The sequence below is a fragment of the Geotrypetes seraphini genome, chromosome 6, assembly GCF_902459505.1.
Source record: "Geotrypetes seraphini chromosome 6, aGeoSer1.1, whole genome shotgun sequence".
Classification (NCBI taxonomy): domain Eukaryota; kingdom Metazoa; phylum Chordata; class Amphibia; order Gymnophiona; family Dermophiidae; genus Geotrypetes; species Geotrypetes seraphini.
The window spans coordinates 234,763,696-234,787,371 of NC_047089.1; the positions used below are offsets into that span (position 1 = coordinate 234,763,696).

At 44.3% G+C, this 23,676-nt stretch overlaps 1 protein-coding gene across 17 annotated transcripts in view; it reads left to right on the forward strand.

The window, feature by feature from the left end:
• Nucleotides 1–23,676, forward strand: part of DYRK1A (dual specificity tyrosine phosphorylation regulated kinase 1A) — a 684,276-nt gene that overhangs the window by 490,911 nt on the left and 169,689 nt on the right. For all 17 annotated transcript variants that reach the window (XM_033950290.1, XM_033950291.1, XM_033950295.1 and 14 more), the window contains one exon: nt 22,191–22,477. In XM_033950290.1, coding sequence (XP_033806181.1) covers nt 22,191–22,477 — 287 coding nt within the window. The remainder of the gene's footprint in view (nt 1–22,190; nt 22,478–23,676) is intronic.

Genomic DNA, 23,676 nt, shown 5'->3' on the forward strand with positions numbered 1-23,676 from the left:
GGGGGATCTCCATCTCCAGTATCATGTTTTTCCCTTCGGCCTGGCGGCCTCTCCAAGGGTTTTCACGAAATGTCTGGTTGTGGTGGCTGCGGCCCTGCGCCTCAGTGGCCTGCATGTGTTTCCCTACCTCGATGACTGGTTAATCAAAGCATCTTCTCGCAACGAAGTCCTGTGAGCGACAAGTCAAACCATCTTGCTCCTTCAGAGTCTCGGCTTCGAGGTGAACTTTCCCAAGTCTCACCTCTGCCTGTCCCAGTCTCTCGAGTTCATCGGAGCGGTCCTGGACAAGGTTCATCTTCGCTCCTTCTTGCCTCAGCCTCGCCAGGAGGCCCTTATCCATTTGTGCCGAAGGGTGACCCTTCTGCCCTCGGGTGCCGGCTCGGCTCATGATGGTCCTCCTAGGTCACATGGCCTCCACGGTTCACGTGACTCCTTTTGCCAGACTTCACCTCCGTATTCCTCAGTGGACTCTGGCGTCCCAATGGAACCAGGATCGGGATCCTCTCTCTCGACGCATTATCATGACTCCTTTGTTGAAGAGGTCTCTCCGTTAGTGGATGCTCTCTTCCAATCTTTCCAGAGATTTTCTGTTTCATGCTCTTCCTCCGCAAAAGGTACTTACGATTGACTCATCGACCTATGCTTGGGCTCATCTGGACAGTCTGCGCACCCAGGGTCTTTGGTCCCGTGTCGACCGCCTGTGTCACATCGATCTTCTGGAGCTTCGAGTGATTTTCTTCACTCTGAGGGCCTTTTGTCACCTGCTTCACGACTTGAGTAGTGCTAGTTCACACGGACAACCAGGTCGCCATGTATTATATGAACAAACAGTGGGGCATGGGTTCCAGGTCCCTGTGCCAGGAGGCACTGCGGATCTGGGATTGGGCCATCCGCCGCAACATATTCATTCGAGCTGTCTACATTCAGGGCCAGCAAAACTGGCAGACAAGTTGAGTCATCTTCTGCAGCCTCAAGAGTGGTCCCTCCACTCCGTGACCCTGCGTCAGGTGTTTGCTCGTTGGGGGACTCCGGAAGTCGATCTGTTCGCGTCCCCCCTCAATCACAAGTTGTCCCGCTTCTGCTCCAGGGTTTAAACCCCTCTCAGGATTGAGGCGGATGCCTTCCTTCTGGATTGGATGGACGAGTTCCTGTGTGCATTCCCTCCATTCCCTCTGATTCTGAAGATTCTGGTCAAGCTCAAGTCTTCGCATGCCACCAGGATCCTGATAGCTCCTCGGTGGCCACGACAACCTTGGTTCTTCCTTTTGTTGCAACTCAGTTCCAGGGAGCCTCTTCCTCTGCCTATTTTTCCTTCTCTGCTTACACAGAGTCAGGGTTCTCTGCTTCATCCCAACCTCCAGTCTCTGCACTTAACAGCTTGGTTCCTCGAGACTTTATGCCCTCGTTCCAGTTCTCCCAGCCTGTGCTGGATGAACTGGAGGCATCTCGGAAGGAGTCCACTCTCCAATGTTACCATCAGAAGTGGACCCACTTTTCTTCCTGGTGTGCTGTTCGACAGCTGGAGCCTCTGTCTGCCTCCTTATCTGCTGTCCTGGATTATCTGTTGCACTTGTCTGGCGCTGGCCTCAAGTCCTCTTCAGTTCGAGTCCACCTCAGTGCTATAGCAGCTTTTCATCAGCTGATTAACAGGAAGCCTATCTCAGTTCATGCTGTGGTTTCCCGCTTCATGAAAGGCCTTTTCCACATTCATCCGCCCCTTAAACCTCCTCCAGTGGTTTGGGATCTTAACTTGGTTCTTGCCCAATTGATTAAACCCCCGTTCGAGCTGCTGGCGCGGGCTCACTTGAAGTTTCTTAATTGGAAAGTGGTGTTTCTTATTGCTCTCACTTCTGTCCGTCGGGTCAGTGAGCTTCAAGCCTTGTTAGCGAACCCACCTTTCACTGTCTTCCATCATAAGGTGGTCCTCCGTACCCATCCTAAGTTCTTGCCTAAGGTTGTGTCTGAGTTTCACATCAACCAATCCATTGTTCTTCCTGTGTTTTTTCCGAAGCCCCATTCTCACCCTGGAGAGGTGGCTCTGCATTCTCTTGATTGTAAGCGTGCGCTCGCCTTCTACTTGAAGCGCACCGCTCCTCATCGTTCTGCTACCCAGCTGTTCCTCTCTTTCGATCCTAATCGCATGGGGCGCTCTGTTTCTAAGCGGACCATTTCTAACTGGTTGGCCGCTTGTATCTCTTTCTGTTACGCTCAGGCTGGTCTCTTCACAGGCCACAAGGTCCGAGCGATGGTGGCACCTGTTGCTTTCCTCCGCTCGACTCTCATCGAGGAAATCTGTAAGGCTTCCACTTGGTCCTCGGTTCATACGTTCACCTTACATTACAGTGTGGATGCTTTCTCCAGGCGTGATGGCCATTTCGGCCAATCTGTTTTGCAAAATCTTTTCTCCTAACTTGCCAACTCTCCCTCCATCCCTTTTTAGTTAACTTGGAGGTCTCCCACATGTAGAGAATATGCTGCCTGCTTGTCCTGGGATAAGGCACAGTTACTTACCGTAACATTCTAGCAACCCACCCACCTCCCCGTGGTTGGCTTCTTTGCTTACTATCTGAACTGAGGACACGCTGAGGAGACGCATGCTCTAGGTAGGGCGGGAGGGGCACGCGCGCATGCGTGGGCCAATCGCAAGCCTGAAGGTCTTCGAGCAAGTCTGCTTGCGAAAACGTCCACTAGGGGGCTCCGTCGGTGACATCACCCACATATAGAGAATATTTGCCTGCTGTCCCTGAATAACACCTGTTACAGTAAGTAACTGTGCTTTTTTTATGTCTTTGCGTTATTACGTTTATACATTCTTTAGCTCTCTTGCTTTAAAATGCACGCTGTGAGTTTCGCCTTTGCCACTTTTTTCATTTTTTTGTTGTATGCGGAGCAACTGTGATTTGAGCAATTGAAAATGTTTTCCCCTGAGGATGTGCTTTGCAAAATGGAGTTCTACCATAGGAACTTGAAGTGTGGTTGTCTCTGCATGCAGCTGGAAGAAGAAAATCAAAGATAAATGTTTATTTTTTAAATTTTTTTTAATTTTTATTATTTATTTCTATTATTCAACAAAATTTACAAGAATACATCTTGCTACAATAAACACAGGAAGGCAAAAACAACATAGAAGTATTATAAACTCATACTTATAGAAATAAGAAAAAATATTTCTTTATCCCCTTCTTAGACCACAATTTTAGGGGGATGGTCAATCAAAAAATATATGCGAGAAAAATTAAAGAAGAATTTAATTAACAAATAGGCTTAATGGATCTAAACACTAGCTATTAAAATTCCATTATCCCTCAGTCCTTGATGATCTTGTTCACATCCAAGAATTCCTTCAGATGGTTTGGAGAGAAAAAAGTGTATTTGACTCCCAAATACCTAACCAAGCATTTGCAGGCGTATGCTAGAAAAAACATTGCTTCCAAATTAATAGTATCTTGATGCATAGAAGGAAATTCTTTCCTCCGTTCTTGCGTAGTCTTTGCGACGTCGGGGTATATCCATATTTTCTATTCCCAAATAACTTTTGTGAGTTTTTAAAAAACTATTTCATAATCATATTCACGTCTTGCTCAAAAACAAATGATACTAAGAGCGTAGCTCTATCAGTGTCAACAGTTATTGTTTGTTCAAGAAGAGCAGTCACATTAGCAAATTCTATTTCAATATTTTTTGGTTTTTTCTCTTTCTCGATCTCATTCTCTCCTCCTTCTCTTCCAGGTATCTTCTTATTTGTTAAATAGTAAATTTTATTTATTGGAGGAATACAATTTGAGGAAATCTTTAAATTTTCAATCAAATATCTTTTCAGTAAGTCAAAAGGCAATATATCTAGAATTTGGGGAAAATTTAAAATACGGAGGTTCAAGCGTCTATTAAAGTTTTCAAATTGCTCTAATTTTTTATGTATAGAGGTACTATCTTTAATAGAAGCCACCTTAAACTGTTGTAAATGCAGTATCTCCTCCTGCATCTGCTTAATTTGAGCCACAGAATCCAATTTCATTATTTCCACAGTTTTAGAGTCCAGATTCTCCACTATTTTAGTTACCTCTTCAGACGATTTTTCCATTTTTGTCTCCATCCGCTGAAGCAAAGACCAGATATTGTGCAAGGAAACCTCCGTCGGTGAAGACAAATTCTCCCCACTCTTGCTTGCTTCCATCAGCTGACCAGACTCGGACGCTGTGCCCTTGTCGGGAGACCCCGCACCTCCACTTCCGGGATCGCGTGTCTCTCGCCTCAGAGTCTCGGCGGTTGCTGGGCACGGAGGTGTGAGGGCAACCGGAGGAGACAAGGATGTTTCAATGCTCGAGAGGGCAAGCGACTCCCTCACCTCGCCGCCCAAAGCCAGGCTCTCCACTCCGAAAAATGCAGGTGCCAGAAGAGCAGAAAAGAAGCAGTCCATAGTTTGCTGCAACGGGGTTGGACGCCAGGGCTGGCGAGGAAGGACCCCTGACCACCCCCTTCCTCTTCGTATGGGGCATCTAGAAGCAAGGTATAATTATTATCAGAAAGAAGCAAACTCGGAGAGATCTCAGTGTGTCTCTCACTGCTCCTCACATCGCCGCCATCTTGACACCGTGGCAGTTTTTTTAAAGCTTTTTCTGTGTTGTTTTTTTGACGCTATGTGTGTGGGACCTGTTTATGCTTTAAATAGACTCTACAATTCCTAGGGTTGGTGAGGTGAATACTCCATACAACAATTTATGACTATAACATAGCATAACTTTATTCTTCTATACCGCCACAATCATACGACTTCTAGGCGGTTTACACTGAAGAGAACTGGACAATCAGTGATTTACAAAATACAAATAGTAAAAGTACAACTTCCTTAGCAACAGCAGCAGTTGAATCCAGAGACTAGTGGGATAGCACACATCTACCAGCAGGCGGAGATAGAGAAACTGATTAACATGTGGTCCTATTGGCTGGCACGCCTCCTGTATCTCTAGTATGCTCTATCTCCCAGCAGGTGATGGTTGCTATTCAACTAGCTCCTGGATTCTGGCTGTGTCTGGAACATTGTTTTCTCCTGTTGAGGTTTTCTCTTCAGTGAGACAGGGGTGTCGGCTGAATGGTGCTGGCTTTAGGGGTTACAACTGGGCCCCCTCAGGTCCCTGCCTCACCCTCCCTCCAATGATAGAGGGTCTGACTGGGTCTCCATTTTTATTCTTTCCCGTCATTGTTAAAAAAAGAGACCTCGGTTCTTGCATTCTGCCCTGTTTGTGCTGCAAAACCGTCTCTCACCAGCTTCAACCGGCACTATCCAACAGCTTGGGAGTAGCTTTGTATGTCGGTGTTTGCAATGCGGGTTCGGCATCCTGTGAGTACTGCATCTGTTGTTTTGTGTTTTATGCAATAAGGTTTTGGTGGTGCCATACTAACGTTGGTATTTCCAGTGTGAGACTATGTTTTTTGGCGGGCTCCAGTTTTGTATTTTACAGGCCATTGAATGCTGGCCATTTTTTCCACGTACAGGCAGTGTGCGCTTCTTCAGTTCTGCTATCGGCAGAGCCATTGAGTTTCCCGCGGCTGTACTTTCAGCGGGACTGAGCTCTTTTGCTGTCAGCAGGGCCGCAGCGTGTCCTGAGGCCGAACTTTCGGCAGGACCGAGTTCCTTCGCTGTCGGCTGAGCCGCAGCGTTTTCTGAGGCTGAAATTTTCAGGGGGCCCAACTCCTTCGTTGTTGGCAGGGCCGCAGGTTTCCCGAGGCTGTCATTTTCAATGGGCCAAGGTGTCTGGGTTGTCAGACTTCGATGAGATGGCTGGGTTTTTTGTGGGGTTTTTTGTTCTGCATTAAGAAAAAAATAAATAAACTATTTAGATATCTAGGACGCCGTTCTTGGTCTCGGGGGGTGTTTCTTTGTACTTTGCCTTGTGTTTCTGGTGCGTGCTTGTGTTAGGCGCCCACCGTGTTCGGTTTGACAGGGTGTTGCAGGGAGCTTTTAATATTATGCTTGCCTGCTCAGTTCAGGGGTTTTCCGCACCGGATTGGCACAAGGCTCATCACGGCAGAGTTTCATCAGTGATTGGCATTTACCCTGGGCTTTATGCGGGTTTCTGCTGGTCTCTTTCGGAGTCTCTCAGTCTATAGGCTGTACTTACTTGGAGGTTTTATTTCCTGGGTCACTGGATAGCGCTGCAGGTGGTTGGTAGCGCTATGGCATTCTTTCATGGTGATTTCAGTGAGACTTTCTATGGTGCAGATAAGATAGGGGAGGAGCAAGGTGGCCGGATGGCGCTTCTCCTCTTCAGGTGGCGGAACTGTCTTCCTCTATTTTTTGAGTAGCCGGTCCTCCCGGTTTCAGCATCTATTTAGCAGCAGTCTAGGAACACCATCTTCTCATTTGGTATATTGGACGGCCCTCTGAGCTGGCAGCATGTGCTATGCAGCTCCTTGTAGCCTGGGGCGCACTTTGGTAACCGAGGGTGTCAATTTTTCCCCTGTACCTACCTCTTTGAAGGACAAACACGGTTGAAAAGTACTGTCTCGAGTACCCTTTCACCGATTACTCCAGGTTCAGAGGTCTGTGCTTCCTCTCTTTTTGACGCAGGTGGCTTTCAGAGGGGGTGTAGGATATCTGGAAGTTGGTTTCATAGCTGAGGTTCCCTTTTGGGATCATAGCTTTGTCTTATAGGCATAATGGTGCAGTTCATTTGCCATAAGGTGCTTAATGCAGCTTCAACATTCTGCCTAGTGCGTCTTCCCTTTACGGGCAGTTGGGTTTTGTCAATGCTCCCGTGGACTCATTCTTATGTTCCTCCTTTCGCATTTTTTCATAGCGGTTTCTTTACTCTATCTGGAACTTCCTGGTCTTGTCTAGCCCATGCCACATCCTTCTACACTTTCTTTGTTGGGATCTTGGCTCCCTCTGCCAGCTCATACGGCTTTCTCACATAGGAGGAGACATGACTCTGTATGGTCAATGGGTTTTGGACCTTATTTAGGTTGATTGCAACATTGCATCCTTCTCTCCTTTTACAGATTCTTTCTGGGGGGTCACCATGTAGCTGCTGTTGTTCTTATTGGAGAGCGATGTGTTTTTTCCCAGAGACCAGGACGATGGGTTTCGGTCTCATGTTTGCCTCCTTCTTCAGTCACCAAGAACAACAGTAGGGGATTCTATTCAGGTTCTGGGCTACATGGTGCTGCCTACACTGGGGTCTTCGGCTTGCTTTCACATTGGAACGCTACAGCAGTTGCTTTTGTTCTACTGGTTCCCGCTTTCTCTGGGCCCCAGTTGTATTATTTCATAGGCTCCTCAAGCATCGCTCATTATAATTTGGTGGCTCAGCGAGCTTACTCTTTTCAAAGGCATACTTCAGTCTTTGCTGGCCTTGATCGCAGTCACTGAACATACCAGGCTGTCAGGATGGGGGGCTCAGTACCTTCATTCCTCAGCTCATGGAGCCTGGTCTTAAGCGGCGACTTGTACTTGTTCTTTCTGCTACTCTGACTCATGGTCAAGCTACCGTTTGTAGAGTTTCAGATCATTCTTTCAGAATGATGCTGATGGTTTTTTAGGTCAGGATTAGGATAGTGGTTATTCTCTACAGCCAGGGCGGTTGGCGAGTGATATTATGGTTCTACTTCAGTGGGTGAAATCTCATTTTCCTCTTCTGTTGGCAGATCATTTTATGGGACTGGAAATGAGTTTGGATGGACTTTCTCACCGCAAACTCTGAGCATGGATCATCTCTTGAATGTTTAAATGTACAGTGCTGTGAATGCCTTTAGGTGCTTTAGAAATAATATTTAGTAGTAGTACTGCATTCTTTTGCATCCTGCTCTCTGTATAAGGGTGAGATCTCCTGGAACGATACCTCTTGGCCTTGTCTCGATATTCAAAGATTCCTGACTTCTTCAGCAGATGAAGGGAGTGGCAGTCAGAGGGGGTAGCAGCGTTGCTTCTTTCTCTTCTCGCCTCTGGTTTCTCTTTTTTCTGTGTTTTCCCCTGGCTGATGATTGGATGGATGGGCCAACTCAAGCTCGCTTTCGGGGCGCAGTTACTAGTCATTGCTGTGCGGCTCTGATGAGTCTTTCGTCAGCCGAGCTGTTGAGCTTCCTGGTATCTCTGGAATGATTCACCTCGGGTCCGATCAACCTAGGGCTTCGTCCTACTTTGGTATTACGACCTAGCTTTTGCACAGTCATGGGTGGGTTATGCGATGCAGATTCTTTCTTCGCTTCTCCAAGCGATACAGACGTCTTCACCTGTGGCTGATGCTTCCTTTGGGTGGCTTTTTCTTTTTTGGATTCTTCTATCCATTAGCTCCCTTCCAAAGTTCCAGTGAAGCAGTCTTTGATGTAAGATCTTCCTGCTCATTCAGCGGGAGCTCTGGATGCTTCTTCGGCTGAGCCCAGAGGGTTTTGTCCTTGGGAAGATCTGTCTTGGGGCTAATTACTCTTCTAAGCATTTATTTTCTATGCCTTCATGGTTGCATGTAGCAGCGCGTGCTTAGCCTGATCTTGCTTCGGTCATTGTGGAGATGGTGTTAGCTTCCCGCCCAGATTTAGAATTGATTTGCTACATCCCACTAGTCTCTGGATTCATCTGCTGCTGTTGCTAAGGAAGGAAAAATTATGTTCTTACCTGTTAATTTTATTCCTTTAGACGCAGCAGATGAATCCAGAGCCCCACCCCTTTCTGGTTTTTAGCTTGCGGTTTCTGTTTCGTGAGTTTCAGTAGTTTCATTGTCGTTGGTGGTGGTCTTCTGTGTTTCTACCTTTGCATTTTCTTATGGGAAAGAAGTTTTTTACATGCTAAATATATTACTAGTTCTGGATGCTTGGGCAAGGAGTGATACTTGGAGATACAGGAGGCGTGCCAGCCAATAGGACCACCTGTTAATCAGTTTCTCTATCTCCGCCTGCTGGTAGATGTGTGCTATCCCACTAGTCTCTGGATTCATCTGCTGCGTCTAAAGGAAGGAAAATTAACAGGTAAGATCATAATTTTTCCATATTTCTCAAAGATAGTCAATATAGAATTATTAAATTTAATATGACTTCTATTTAGGAAATAAATCTGTCAAACAATGCAGTCTTAATTTCTTTCCGAAAAGTGCCCCCATTCTCAAAAGCCCTAAATTGCCATTTTTTTACTTTTAATTTCTGCTCCATGAAACGTTTTAGGTACAAATTTCCTGGTGGTGGCCATCCTGACTTTTTAACGATCTTTTTTGAACTTCTGCTTGTTTCGGGTTTCTGGGTCTCGCTGCATGCATCTTTGTCAGGTAGAAACCGACGTTTCAGCCATCATGCTGTGGCTTTCTTCAGGATATGCTCTGAAGTCTGCAGTGTGACTTTGGAAATAGTGGGTTCACTGACCTGATTGGGAACAGGGCACTACACCAATTTGTATTTTATGTCTTTATTTATACCCCGCCTTTCCCAAGTTGGGTCACAGTAAAGTACCTACAGAACAGAATCACATACAATACAACAAATCAAACATCAATATAACATAATAATGTAAAGCCTCCTAAAATTACAAAGAGGCTACCAGTACCTCACATCAAAAAACTATGAATCAAGTCCCATATTTCATCTTACAGAAGACATGAGACTGTATGAGTCGAAGATGATCGCCAAACGACAGTATCTGTGTGAACCGTCATTTGGCGATCATCTTTGACTCGTACAGGCTCATGTTTATTTTTGCACTTTTGTTTGCGGTTTTATTTGATACCTTGTCAACCTGGGACCCCTGATGAAGGTGTGTTAACCGAAACACGGACTGTGTCGGGTCCTTTGATTTGTTTAAAGGTGGTGACATTAATTGCATTAATTTACTTGGTATAATAAATATAGCCTGCATCCTTGTATGCTTGTCTGCAGTTCTTTTTTGTATTCCTCCGTTCTATTTCCCTCACTGCAGACTGTGTTGGATTTTCTATTGTTGTTCGTTGTATACAAAGATGCACCATGACCAGTTATTTTAAAAGGATTTGATGTTCTAATTTTAAACAGTACAAAGATATATAGCATTCTGTCACATGATCATTCTTTCTTAATCGAAACAGAGTTCGAACAATTGCATTCTGGGCTACCCAGAAGCACCAAATTGCAGTAATCTAAGCATGATAATACCACACTCTGCAAGACAGTCCTAAACATAGAGGCATAAGCGCAAACTGTTCAAAAGATGCAATTTTAAAAAATACCTTTTTTTACTACAGCACATACATGCCCCCTGAACGTCAGACAAGAATCCAGTAGAACCCCTAAATATTTTATCTCCTTAGATATTGCAACAGTAGTGTCTAAGGGGTCCTTTTATCAAGCCGCGCTAGTGCGTCTGACATTTCATCACGTGCTAATCCCCGCGGCCGGCTAAAAAACTAACACCTGCTCAATGCATTAACGGCTAGCACGGCAGGTGGTATTACACGCGTTAAACCCCTACCGCAGCTTGATAAAAGGACCCCATAGTCAATTTTATCAGGAAAAGCATATCCCAATGAATGAACAAAACATATAACCTTCATTTTCTGGACACTCAATTTCAATCTGTTACAATTCATCCAACTATTAATCTCTGCTATCACCCTCTGCAGCCGTTGAACTGCCTTTCCAAAGTCCCCATCAATAGAGAGCATAAACTGAACATCATCTGCATAAAGCCAATACGAGACCTGTGCGAACTTCAGCAGTCTATAGACTGCTGGGATGAGATAGAAATTAAACAAAACAGCTGACAGGGCTGTGTCCTGCAGAACTCCCATCATAACTTTCCACCAGTGGAACAACACACATCCACTAAGACTTCTTGCTGCCTATTCCGCAAGAAGGCGGAAAACCATTTTAAAGCTACTCCTCCAATTCCACAATCTTTCAGTCTATCAAGTAAAATAACATGATCCAACATGTCAAACGCTGCCGACACATCAAGAAATATTGCCAGATACTTTTTCCCATTGTCAGACCACTTCGTACTTCATCCAGCAATGACAGCAATTTTTGCCTCACACCTCTTTGTTTTTGATTACAAATTTCAGGAAAGGACTCCTCCACACAAGTAGGACATGAATTCATGTCTGGATTGTGCTGTTTATTGACGGAGGAGCTTATATATATCATTTGGGCCTCACCTCCTTTGGGTCCTTCAGGGCTGGGGAACCTGTTTGGGTTTGAGAATTGGGCAGAAAATCTCGCCCAATGACTCCTTTTAGCAGTGATGCAAAACGCAGGCATATGGAATCCGGGGACCTTTTACACCAGTCCATGTCTGGGACTTGAAAAATAGCCGATGCCTCCTCAGAGATGTGGCTTTTCCCTGGAATTTGTTCAGCTCATGTGGAGAGTGTTTTTGATGGACCCAGCCCATGCTGCCAGGGACTTCTTTTGCGGAGCTCTTTGTTCATGTTCCCAATGCACCTGTCCTCCCTGACCAGGACTGCCATGCTGAATGTGCTGATACTATGGATTCTGCATCCACCCTGGATAATCTTGATACGCTTTGTGGCACCGTTAGCCAGGGTCTTGGAGAGCCCTGATCTGGGCGATTAGCCTTCTGTCCACAGATTGTTAAAATCAGCCTCTGTTCACCGTTTTATAACATAGACATAGAAACATGATGGCAGATAAATAATAATTTTATTCTTATATAGTGCCAAACCATTAGGTCAAGGCGGTTTACAGCAAGAAGGAACTGCACAAACAGTGAATTACTTACATAAGCATATCAAAATTTTTCAGAAATACAAAATGGCAATTAAGTCATATATTTATCAAACAGATAAGTTTTAAGAATTTTTCTAAATAAATAAGACTGAGCTTGGGGAATAAGCGTATTCCAACATGAATTCATTGCACTAGCCTGAAATGCCAAATGGCCCATCCAGCCTGCCCATCCGCAGTAACCATTATCTCTTCCTCTCTGAGAGATCCAACGTGCCTATCCTAGGCTTTCTTGAAATCAGACACAGTCTCTGTCTTCCACCTCTGCCGGGAGACCATGCCAAGCATCTACCACACTTTCTGTAAAAAAGTATTTCCTTAAATTACTCCTGAGCCTATCACCTCTTAACTTCATCCTATGCCCTCTCATTCCAGATCTTCCTTTCAAATAAAAGAGACTCAACTCGTGTGCATTTACATCACATAGATATTTAAACATCTCTATCATATCTCCCCTCTCCTGCCTTTCCTCCAAAGTATTCAGATTGAGATCTTTGTCTGTCCCCATACGCCTTATGACGAAGACCACACACCATTTTAGTCCTCTGGAAATCCTTTTTATATCTTTTTGAAGGTGCGGCCTCCAGGATTGTACAAGACATTCTAAATGAGGTCTCGCCAGAGTCTTATACAGGGGCATTAATATCTCCTTTTATCCCAGGGCAAGCAGGCAGCATATTCTCACACATGGGTGACGTCTCCAACGGAGCCCCGGTATGGACCACTTCAAAAGTACATCGCCACTTTTAGAAAGTTTGCAACAGCCTGCAACGCACATGCGCGAGTGCCTTCCCGCCCGACGAAGGCACGCGATCCCTCAGTCCTTAGTTTTTTGCGGAGCTAAAAAGTTGCATTCAATGGCTGTTGTCGCTTTGCCTTCCTTTCTCGCGGTGTTTTCATGTCTTTCTCAGTCAGCCTTTTTCTTTAATTTTCATTTTAGAATATACTCTTAAAGAAAAACAAACCAACTTCTTTTCCCGTTTGCGGGTTTTGGCCCAGCGGGGCCTCCTCGGTTTCCACAGCTATCGAGTTTAACTTGATGAGGCGGTGTTCCTGTCGATGCCATGGCTGCTGACGGGTTTTAAGTGGTGCAGTTGCTATGCTCAAGCAATTTCTATCACAGACCCTCACAGTTGGTGCTTCCAGTGTTTGGGTCCCGAGCACCATGTCCAATCTTGCAATTGTTGCTCTTCGCTACAAAAGAGAACTATAAAAAGTCGTATTTTGCAGCAGGAGAAGTTATTCAGCGTCATCATGGAAGGAGTACCTGTCTCGACACCGTTGACGTCAAAATCTCAGATGCCGAAAAAGATGACACCTTTAGAGGCACCATCATCGACTCCAGTCTCACAATACACCATCCCTTTGGGTAAGCCAACTAATGAGCCTTCCCCTTCCCAGACAGGGACGCTGGTCAAAAAGGCATTGAGCTAAATCATGCCGACCAAGCTTAAGTCCTGGAAGCGCACCGCTCCATTGTCGAAGAGTGCCTCATCATCGGCATCATCCTCGCTGGGCATTGTGCAGCATCGATGGTACAGACGACTAAGCCATCCGTATCAGTGCTTAGCCTGAAGCAGAAGATGGAAGCTTTGCTTCGGCAGGAGCTGGGGGACCAGTTTCACCAACTGCTCCCGATGCTGATAGCTCCAGTGCCGGTCCAGCCTGAGCATACCGTTCTCTTGCCAACCAGCACCGTTGAGATCTAAACGATGTGTTCAGTTCACCCGACGCTCCACTTCACAGCACTGTTCTCCACGACGCCGGTCATCATCTTCCAGTCATTAGACCGCAGTCCATCTATCTCCTCCAAGATGTCCCGGAAACGAAGACGCTCTGAGGCTTTGTCACCGGAACGACACCAATCAGGCAAGGTGTCCAGTAAACAGAAACACTCTCAGTTACCGACACCAATCTCACACCAAATCTTCCTCCTTACTCCATGATTTGGATTTGGCTGGAGATGCGGAACCGGATCCAGAGGCTGAAGATTCATCTGGCTAATCTAGGCATTCACCGGCACATGATACATCTACTTCTGAAAAATTGTCCTTTTCTCGTTTTATTAGGATGATGGGTCAAGACCTCGCTGTTCCTTTAGAGGCTGATTCTAAATATAGCAAAGATTTCCTTGAGAGGCTGGATTACGATCAACATCTAAAGAGATGTTAAAGCTCCCATTGCATGGTATTTTGAGGGAGCCTTTCTTCAAAAATCTGGAAACACCACTTTCAGTACCTGTGGCTCTCAGAAAGCTGGAATCTTTATATAAGGTCATTCCTATTCCAGGTTTTGATAAATCACAGCTCCCCCATCAGTCCCTGGTAGTGGAGTCTACATTGAAGAAGTCATCTTCAGCAAGTGTTTATGCGTCCATTCCTCTGGGATGGGAAGGACGTACTATGGATAAGTTTGGCAGGAGACTTTATCAGAATTCAATGTTGGCCAATAGATTCCTCAATTATAATTTCTGCTTCTCCTGCTATCTCAAACATCTTGTCAAGCAATTGCCTGCTTACAAAAAATATATTCCTGCACGAAAAGCTAAAGGTTTTCAGCAGATAGTGGACAGTGTTTTACAACTAAGAAAGTATCTTGTCCGTTTAGCCTATGATACTTTTGAGCTTATGTCTAGGGCTTCTTCCATGTCAGTTGCCATGAGACGGTTGGCCTGGTTAAGAGTCTCTGACATGGACGACATGGATGTCAATCACCCAGATCGTCTGGCCAATGTTCTTTGCTTGGGTGATGAGATCTTTGGGGATTCCAGACACTGCCACCCAGAAGCTCACTGCCATGAAACTCGTTGGGACACGCTAATCAAACCAAAAAAGAAGCCTGCCCCACTGAGATCTTTCAGGCCGTCTTCTTCCTACCAGAGGTGATTCTCTGCTAAGGCATCTGCTCCTCCATGTCCCCAACAACGCAAACAGAAGCAGCAGCAACAACGCCCTGCTAAATCTCAGCCGGCTGTTCCAGCCAAGTCTACACAGGCCTTTTGACCTGTTACTAGGGAGCATAGCCTCTATTCCCATCTCTTAGCCTCTTCCTCAGCAAATAGGGGGACATCTTCAGCTGTACATCGATCGTTAGGAACTCTTCACATCCGATCTTTGGGTCCTAAAAATTATTCGGGAGGGTTACTCTCTTCATTTCTCCTCTCTTCCTCCCAACCATCCTCCAAGAGAGTCTGCTTTCAGTCCTCATCAGTACTTTATTTTCATACATGAGGTTCAATCCCTGCTGCTTCTCAACTTAATCAAAGAAGTTCCAGTGGATCAGCATCATCAGGGATTTTACTCCCGTTATTTCCTGGTTCCCCCCCCAAAAAAACCAGGAGATATACACCCCAATCTGGATCTCCGAATTCTCAATAAATTTCTCATCAGAGAGAAGTTTTGGATGCTTTCTTTATCCACTCTGTATCCCCTATTGGCTCGCGATTGGCTATGCTCTCTAGATCTCAAAGAAGCCTACAATCATATCTCAATTCACCAAGCAAATATCTCCGATTTCAGGTAGCTTCCCACCACTACCAGTACAAGGTTCTACCATTCAGTCTGGTATCTTCTCCCAGGGTCTTCACGAATTGCAGCAGTGTTGAGGTCTCTCGGTCTTCAGGTGTTCCCCTATCTGGACGACTGGCTCATCGAGCACCTGTCTCCTTCCTTCAACACTTGGGCTTCGAGATCAACTTCCCCAAGTCTCAGCTTATTCCATCTCGTAAGCTACAATTCATAGGAGCCATCCTCGACACTATTCAAATGAGAGCATTTCTCATCCTGAATCGTCAGGATGCCTTAATTCAGCTTTGTCATCAAGTGGACCAGCTTCATACCATTTCAGCCATGCAAATGATGGTTCTTCTAAGCCATATGGCTTCTACGGTCTACGTGACTTCTTTGGCGAGACTCCATCTCAGAACACCTCAATGGGCTCTAGCCTCTCAGTGGTCACAGGAGATGGATCCTCTCTCTCATCGTATTTCTGTGACATTGTCTCTTCGACAATCTCTCCAGGGGTCTACTGTTTCACATACCTCCTCATCAAAAAGTTTTGACCATGGATGCATCCACTTATGCCTGGGGAGCACATCTGGGTGGTCTTCAAATGCAAGGCCACTGGTCCAGAACAGAAAGAAAGTTTCACATCAATCTGTTGGAACTCAGGTGGATCTGCTATGCTCTCAAAGCTTTTCAACATCTTCTCGAGAATCGAGTTCTGCTTTGCACGGACAATCAAGTAGCAATGTACTATATAAATAAGCAGGGAGGCACAGGTTCTCTCCTTCTTTGTCAGGAAGCTCAAAAGATTTGGCTCTGGGCGACCGCTCAACACATCTACCTGAGAGCAGTCTACATCAAGGGGAACAGAATTGCTTAATGGACAAGCTCAGCAGAATTCTTCAACCTCATGAATGGACGCTCAACTCAACAGCTCTCCATCCTTTATTTGCTCAATGGGGCACTTCTCAAGTGGACTTATTTGCGTCTCTCCTCAACAACAAAGTGCCCCAGTTCTGCTCCAGACTTTACTCACCTCATCGTCTGGAGGCATATGCTTTCCTGCTGGATTGGACATGCAAGTTCCTCTACCCATTTCCTCCTACTCCTCTCATTCTAAAGACTCTGTTAAAAGTCCAGCAGGAGTCCGCCACCATAATCCTCATAGCTCCTTGGTGGCCCAGGCAGCCTTGGTTCTCCCTTCTACTTCAATTCAGTTCCAGGGAGCCCTTTCCGCTGCCGATATTTCCTTCTCTTCTTACACAGAGTCAGGGTGCATTACTACATCCCAACCTTCAGTCTCTACACCTGACAGCTTGGTATCTCTCGGGCTGAACACTGCTGATCTCCATCTTTCTCGGCCAGTGAGACTTGTTCTGGAAACCTCCAGGAAACCAGCCACTCTACTACAATGTTATCAGCAGAAGTTGACTTTTTTTCCTCCTAGTGTCTTCAACGTAACTATGATCCACAATCCATTTCAGTTTCACTGGTGCTGGATTATCTTATCCATTTATCTGACTCTAGTCTCAAATCTACATCTGTCAGAGTCCATCTCAGCGCTATCACAGCTTTTCACTGTCCAGTAGAGGGTAAACCTCTCGCTATTCATTCTTTGGTCTCCAGATTTATGAAAGGACTTTTCATTGTTAAACCCACCTCTCAAGCCTCCTCCAGTAGTATGAGACCTTAATGTTGTTCTTTCCAGATTGATGAAGCCTCCTTTTAAACCGATGGCTACATCCCATCTCAAGTATATTACCTTGAAAGTAGTCTTTCTCGTATCTCTTACTTGAAGGAGAGTCAGTGAGCTTCAAGCATTGGTAGCTGATCCATCTTTTATAATGTTCCATCATGATAAAGTGGTTCTTCGCACACATCCAAATTTTCTTCCGAAAGCTGTCTCGGAATTTCATCTCAATCAATTGTGCTTCCAGTGTTTTTTTTCCCCCAAACCTCACTCATTCAGGTGAAGCGGCTCTTCATACTCTGGATTGCAGAAGAGCTTTGGTTTACTATCTCGACAGAACAAAGCCAAACAGATCTTCTCCTCAACTCTTCGTCTCCTTTGATCCTAATAAGTTGGGGCATCTGGTTTCCAAAAGAACGATTTCCAACTGGTTGGCATCCTGCATTTCGTTCTGTTACGCTCAGGCTGGACTGCAACTGGAGAGTCATATCACAGCCCATAAAGTTAGAGCTATGGCAGCTTCAGTAGTTTTCCTTAGATCAACTCCTATTCAGGAAATCTGCAAAGCTGCCACCTGGTCCTCGGTTCACACTTTCACCTTATATTACTGTCTGGAGTCTTTCTCTAGATGGGATGGGCACTTCGGCCAGTCAGTATTGTAAAAATTTATTTTCCCAAAGGCTAACACTCCCACCATCTCATTCTAATTAGCTTGGAGGCCACCCATATGTGAGAATATGCTGCCTGCTTGTCCTGGGATAAAACACAGTTACTTACCGTAACGGGTGTTATCCAGGGACAGAAGGCAGATATTCTAACAACCCACCCTCCTCCCTGGGTTGGCTTCTTAGCTGGTTTATCTGAACTGAGGGATCGCGCGCCTACATTGAGTTGGAAAGCACTCGCGCATTCGCGGTGCAGGCTGTCGCAATCTTTCTAAAAGGCGATGCACTTTTGAAGTGGTCCATACCGGGGCTCTGTCGGTGATGTCACCCATGTGTGAGAATATCTACCTGCTGTCCCTGGATAACACCCGTTACAGTAAGTAACTGTGCTTTTCCTACTGGTCATACCTCTCTCTATGCACCCTAGCATCCTTCTAGCTTTTGCTGTCACCTTTTTCAACCTGTTTTGCCACCTTAAGATCATCACATATAATTACACCCAAGTCCCGCTTTTCTGTTGTGCACATAAATAAGTTCTTCACCCCATAAAACTGTACCATTCCCTTGGGTTTTTGCAGCCCAAATGCAATGACTTTGCATTTCTTAGCATTAAATTTTAGCTGCCAAATTTCAGACCATTCTTCAAGCTTCGCCAGGTCTTTCTTCATATTATTCACACCATCCTGGGTGTCTACTCTATTGCAGATTTTGGTATCATCTGCAAAGAAGCAAATTTTACCCGACAGCCCTGCAGCAATATCGTTTATAAAAATGTTAAAAAGAACATGCCCAAGAACAGAACTTTGAGGCACACCACTGGTAATATCCCTTTCCATTCTCTAATTCTGACCCAGTATGAAGAATAATAATAATGATGATAATAACAGTTTATTTACCGCAGGACCATGAACTTCTAAGCGGTTTACAATGATTAGAAATGTTACAGATTGAATGAATAAACAAAGTTACAGATTGAATGAATAAACAAAGTTACAGACTTTAGTGATTGATGGTTCTTGCGATCGTTTGTTGAGGACTAAGATTGAATAGGTTAGTTTCCTAAGTATTTCAGGAACAGATGCGTTTTTAGGTGTTTTCTGAATTCTCCATAGGTAGTAGGCACGAGCAATTGTTCAAGGTCTTTACCCCATAATGCTGCTTGATGTGCGAGAAGATGTTGATGATGACTTTTAAATTTACAATCTCTAACCGGTGGAGAAACGAAGTTCAGGTGTGAGCTTCGCTTGTGTCTGTTGGTTGTGAAAGAGAAAAGGTCTTTATGTATTTAGGGGCTAAGCCATAGAGTATCTTGAAGCAAAAACAACCAAACTTGAATTTCATACGTGCCTCCATCGGCAGCCAGTGTAAAAGTCGATAGGAAGGTGTCACATGATCAAACTTCTTCAGTCCACAAAGTAGTCTAACCGCTGTATTTTGAACTAGTTGCAATCGCCGCATATACTTCTGGGGGAGTGCCAAATAGGTGATGTTACAATAATCAAGTTGACTCTGTATAAGGGATTGTACTAGAATTCGAAATGATGAGGCATCGAAGTAAGCTTTGATGGACCGAAGCTTCCAGAGGATGAGAGAGATTTTTCTTATCAAGGAGTCTACCTGGTCTTTCATGGTCAGGTTCTGGTCCAGTATTACTCCCAATATCTTCATAGTGGGGTGAATGGGATAACTAAGATTATTGATGCACATTGGTGGTTTAGTGTCGAGTGGGTATGGCTCTTCTTGCGTTCACATGTTCCTCAGAGCGATCTCCATTGACCACTACCCTCTGTCATTTTCCACTCAACCAGTTCCTAACTCAATCTGTCGCTTTTGGGCCCATCCCGGGGGCACTTAGTTTATTTATTAGACGTCTGTGTGGAACACTGTGAAAGGCTTTACTAAAATCTAAATCTAAATACACCACATCTAGCACATGCAGTACAACACCAGAGAAATAGAAACAAATAATTTCTCTGAACAGTACAAAATATAGACAGCTGATACACATTTTCAAAACTAGCATATTTCAATCACTGAATTGACAATAAAATCATTTTTCTACCTTTGGTGATTTATTTATTTTTTTTTTTTTACAATAATCGAAAATAGTTTTCTGTAACACAACTCAGGTAATCAACTAATTGAGAGTAAAAGATCTCAGATGCCTGCGCTTATATTGAATAGAAATTCACTTATTATTATTTGCAGTTTCTATAAGACCTCCGAGGAAGCCAAGAAGGTTGGCGAAAAGGTCCTGTCGGGCTTAACAGCAGAGACAAGCACTAAGATAAGTGCAATTGTTTGTTTATTTGATGCTGATCAATACCTTATTGAACACGTACTTTAAAGTGTTACATATCATAAGTGCAAATCATAGGTTTAGCATCCAAGAGGTTTTTGTGATCAATGAAAGATAACCTGACCTGCATAAGCTATTTGAATTTCTATTCAATATAAGCGCAGGCATCTGAGATCTTTTCCTCTCAATTAGTTGATTACCTGAGTTGTGTTACAGAAACCTATTTTTGATTATTGTACACACTAATGGAGGTTTCTTCCATCTGATTATTATTAGTGTTTTTATTTTTTAATCATCTTTTCTGGCATCTCTCTCTCCTCCTTCCCTCCCCCTTCTTGTGGTCTGACATCTCTCCTTCCATCCTCCCTTCCCCTGATCTGGTATCACACTCCTCTTCCCACAGTCTGGCATCTCTCTCTAACCTTCTTCCCTTCCCTCCTTCTCTCCCCCTTCCTGTGGTCCATTTCCCTTCTTCCTTTCCCCCCTTCCCGTGGTCTGCTATCTCTCTCCTCTCCTCGCAGTCTCTCATATCTCTCAATCCCCTCCTCCCCTTCCATCCCTGCTCTGCGCCTTTGCCCTCTATCTTTCTCTCTCCCTTCTGTTTCCGGCGTCATAAGTTCTTCCCCTCTCTCCCACCCTAGCCTCCCCCATTCTACTTAAGAAGCTGGTCCAGAAAGTTTCCTGGCCTGGCATTTCCTCCCCTTTCTATCTGTGCCAGTCTGACATTGTTCTCACCTTCAGTCTTGCAGACACATCCATTTTTGTTGCAGGGGACTGCAAGCCTCGGCAGCAATTTTCAACCTCCGCATGCAGCCCCTTTCTGTGCTTTCCTTCTGTCACGGTCAGTCCCCAATGATGCAACTTCCTGTTCCGCCTGGATGAACTGCGGCAAAAGGAAAGCACAGAGAGGGGCCGCAAGTAGTGGTTGAGAATCGATGCCAGGGATTGCAGCCCCCTGTAAAACAAAAATGGAGCTGTCTGCAAAGCAAGGAGAGGAAGATGTTGGACTGGCACAGAAGAAGAGGGTGGACATGCCCCAGAACCTGGGGGTCCAGGACAGCTGTCCTGTTAGCTCACCCCTAACACCAGCCTTGTGATGCGGCACAGTCACTGCGGGCCACATAAAACGGGCAGGTGGGCCCATGAGCCTTGTTTTTGACACATGTGCCCTAGAGGTATAGAATGATGTACCTGCTGTTGATCATGCAATCTGGTTGTTCTGCTGTTCAGATAACCCTCAGTTTACTAATTTCATCACTATGGGCTTACCTGTAATAATTCATCAAAAACAGTATCCAGTAAAGTCATGCAACCTATTTTTTAACAGTTATTCATTCTTTCTTTTACTATTATGAAGAAAAGAACTGAGACAGTTGGTTCCAGTGGCTTTATTCACCAAGAAACGTGTAAATTTTTGGAGCTTCTCAAGCATTACATCTTATAGGTCACATGATCGCAAGTAAGCAATTATCATTTAGGGGGTAATTTTATAAGTGTGCCTATATTTAGGCATCTAACCCCGCCATTTACTAAACAGCAATAGCGGTTATTAGCACAGGGAGCTGCGCTGAATGCTCCATGCAGCTCCCAAAACCCATACAGTTCCTATGAGCATCGAGAGCAGTACGGAGCATTCAGCGTGGCTCCCTGTGCTAATATCCGCTGTCGCGATTTAGTTAAAGGGGGGTGGTAAATTCCTAGCTTAACAGGTGAAATACATGCCTGTAATTTTGGAACCAGCACATAAGCTTAAGCCAGCCATAGATCTGGTACAAGTGACCATTCCTACATGCATAATTTACAGCATTCTGTGATTTATGCTTTGTATGTTCTCTGCCCAAACTCCACCAATCTGTACACCTATATAAGAGATGCTTATGTTTACAGAATAATTCTTAGGTGGAATTTTGGCATTTCATGTGTATGTGTACATACCTAGATGTATATATGCCACTATTCAAATCATTTACATGTGTAATTGGCATGTAACTGTGTCTGTTATAGAATTGCCTCCTTAATGAATAGCTTCTCTTATGCTACTTTTCTGTATTTATTTAAAAAATTTATAAATCACATACAATCAAAGTGACATACATAATAAAAATGAAAAACCATAAACACATCTTAACAAAATAATATCTACATTGCAGAATAGGAAAAACTAAAATACACACTTATTGTATAATATCCTTCCATTGGCTCATTGGGGCAGTGTGATAGCAGATTATAACAACCTACAGTCAATCCATGTTACATTTATTTAGTGTGTTCAGTTTAATCTTATTAGATATGTTTATCACTGACCTAATTTTTTGTTTTGTTTTGTTTTTCTTCAGTGCATCTGAAACGCCACTTTATGTTCCGAAACCATCTCTGTTTAGTGTTTGAAATGCTGTCCTACAATCTCTACGATTTGTTGCGCAACACCAATTTCCGAGGTGTCTCGCTCAATTTGACTAGAAAGTTTGCACAGCAGATGTGTACTGCACTTCTTTTCCTTGCAACTCCAGAACTTAGTATCATTCACTGTGACCTCAAACCAGAGAACATTCTACTCTGTAATCCCAAGCGCAGCGCTATCAAGATTGTTGACTTTGGAAGTTCTTGCCAGTTGGGACAAAGGGTGAGTATTGTTAATTGTAAAAATTTATTAGAATGTATTTTTTGTTAATATTCAGAACTTGAAAGTATGTCCCAAGGTTTTGCTAGTCAGAAGAAAAATTGCTCATCAGGTTTCCTTCTTTAGCATCTTTTCTTCTTTCCATCTCTGACCCACTTTCCTTCCATATGGTGTTTTATACTTTCTCCATCTCCACAACCTTTTATCCTGCTTCTTGCCTTTCAGTTTATCAACTGCTAAAACAATAAGAGCCCATCCTGCTACTTCTGGCTCTGTTAATAAAAAAATGTTGCGACTCGTATTTAGGGCTTTTTATATTTGTAATGCTAAGCAACACTGTTAAGTTGGTATTATGGGATGTGAGTTTCAGCAGCATTAACTGCCAGCTGCACCTTCTTGTACTGACAGAGTAGGGAAAGTTTTCAACAGTGACAATAGAGATGGGATGTGAAAGATATAGTTAGCGGTACAAGGCTAAGAAGAGATAGAATGCGTTTCCGTGTTAACATGGAAAAATCGCAGATCGTAAACCTTACTTTAAGTGTGCAGCATGTTCAAGAGTTGCAATCCAATACTCTTTTCGCTGAGTGCATAAATCTATCACATATCTAGGGATCCAGTTAAAGGTGGATCTTGCCCACTTGTTTATTGCTAATTTTCCATCTGTGCAGAATCGGTTGTTTCAGGAATTAGATCAATGGGAGGGGATTTCAGTTGGGTGGATGGGGAGATTTCCAGCTATAAAAATGCTGTTATTACCTAAATTGCTATATTATTTCATGGCATTCCCTATTGCAATTCCCAGGGCATTTTTTCACCGGTTGTCTAGAAAAGTGTTTACCTATATTTGGAGACATAAGCCTCCTTGGGTACGATGGGCCATTTTATTTCAAGCAAAGCAGAGGGGAGGGATGGGAGTCCCAAACTTTTTTCTTTATTATCAGGCTGCCTTACTACAAGAAGTTGCGGCATGGGTGGGCTATGTGGATCGATCATGGATACATTTAGAGCAAGCCTTTTCTCCAGATATTTCTCTTTGGCGGTTACCATGTTCCCCCATAGCAATATTGTGAGCTCGGCTCCAGATTGAGAATCAATTTTTTAGGTGGCTCTCAGTACAATCACGCATACAATACAAATTCTACTGCACCCTATTCAAAGCCCTAAATTGAAATGGATCAAACTATCTGAGCAACCGCCTA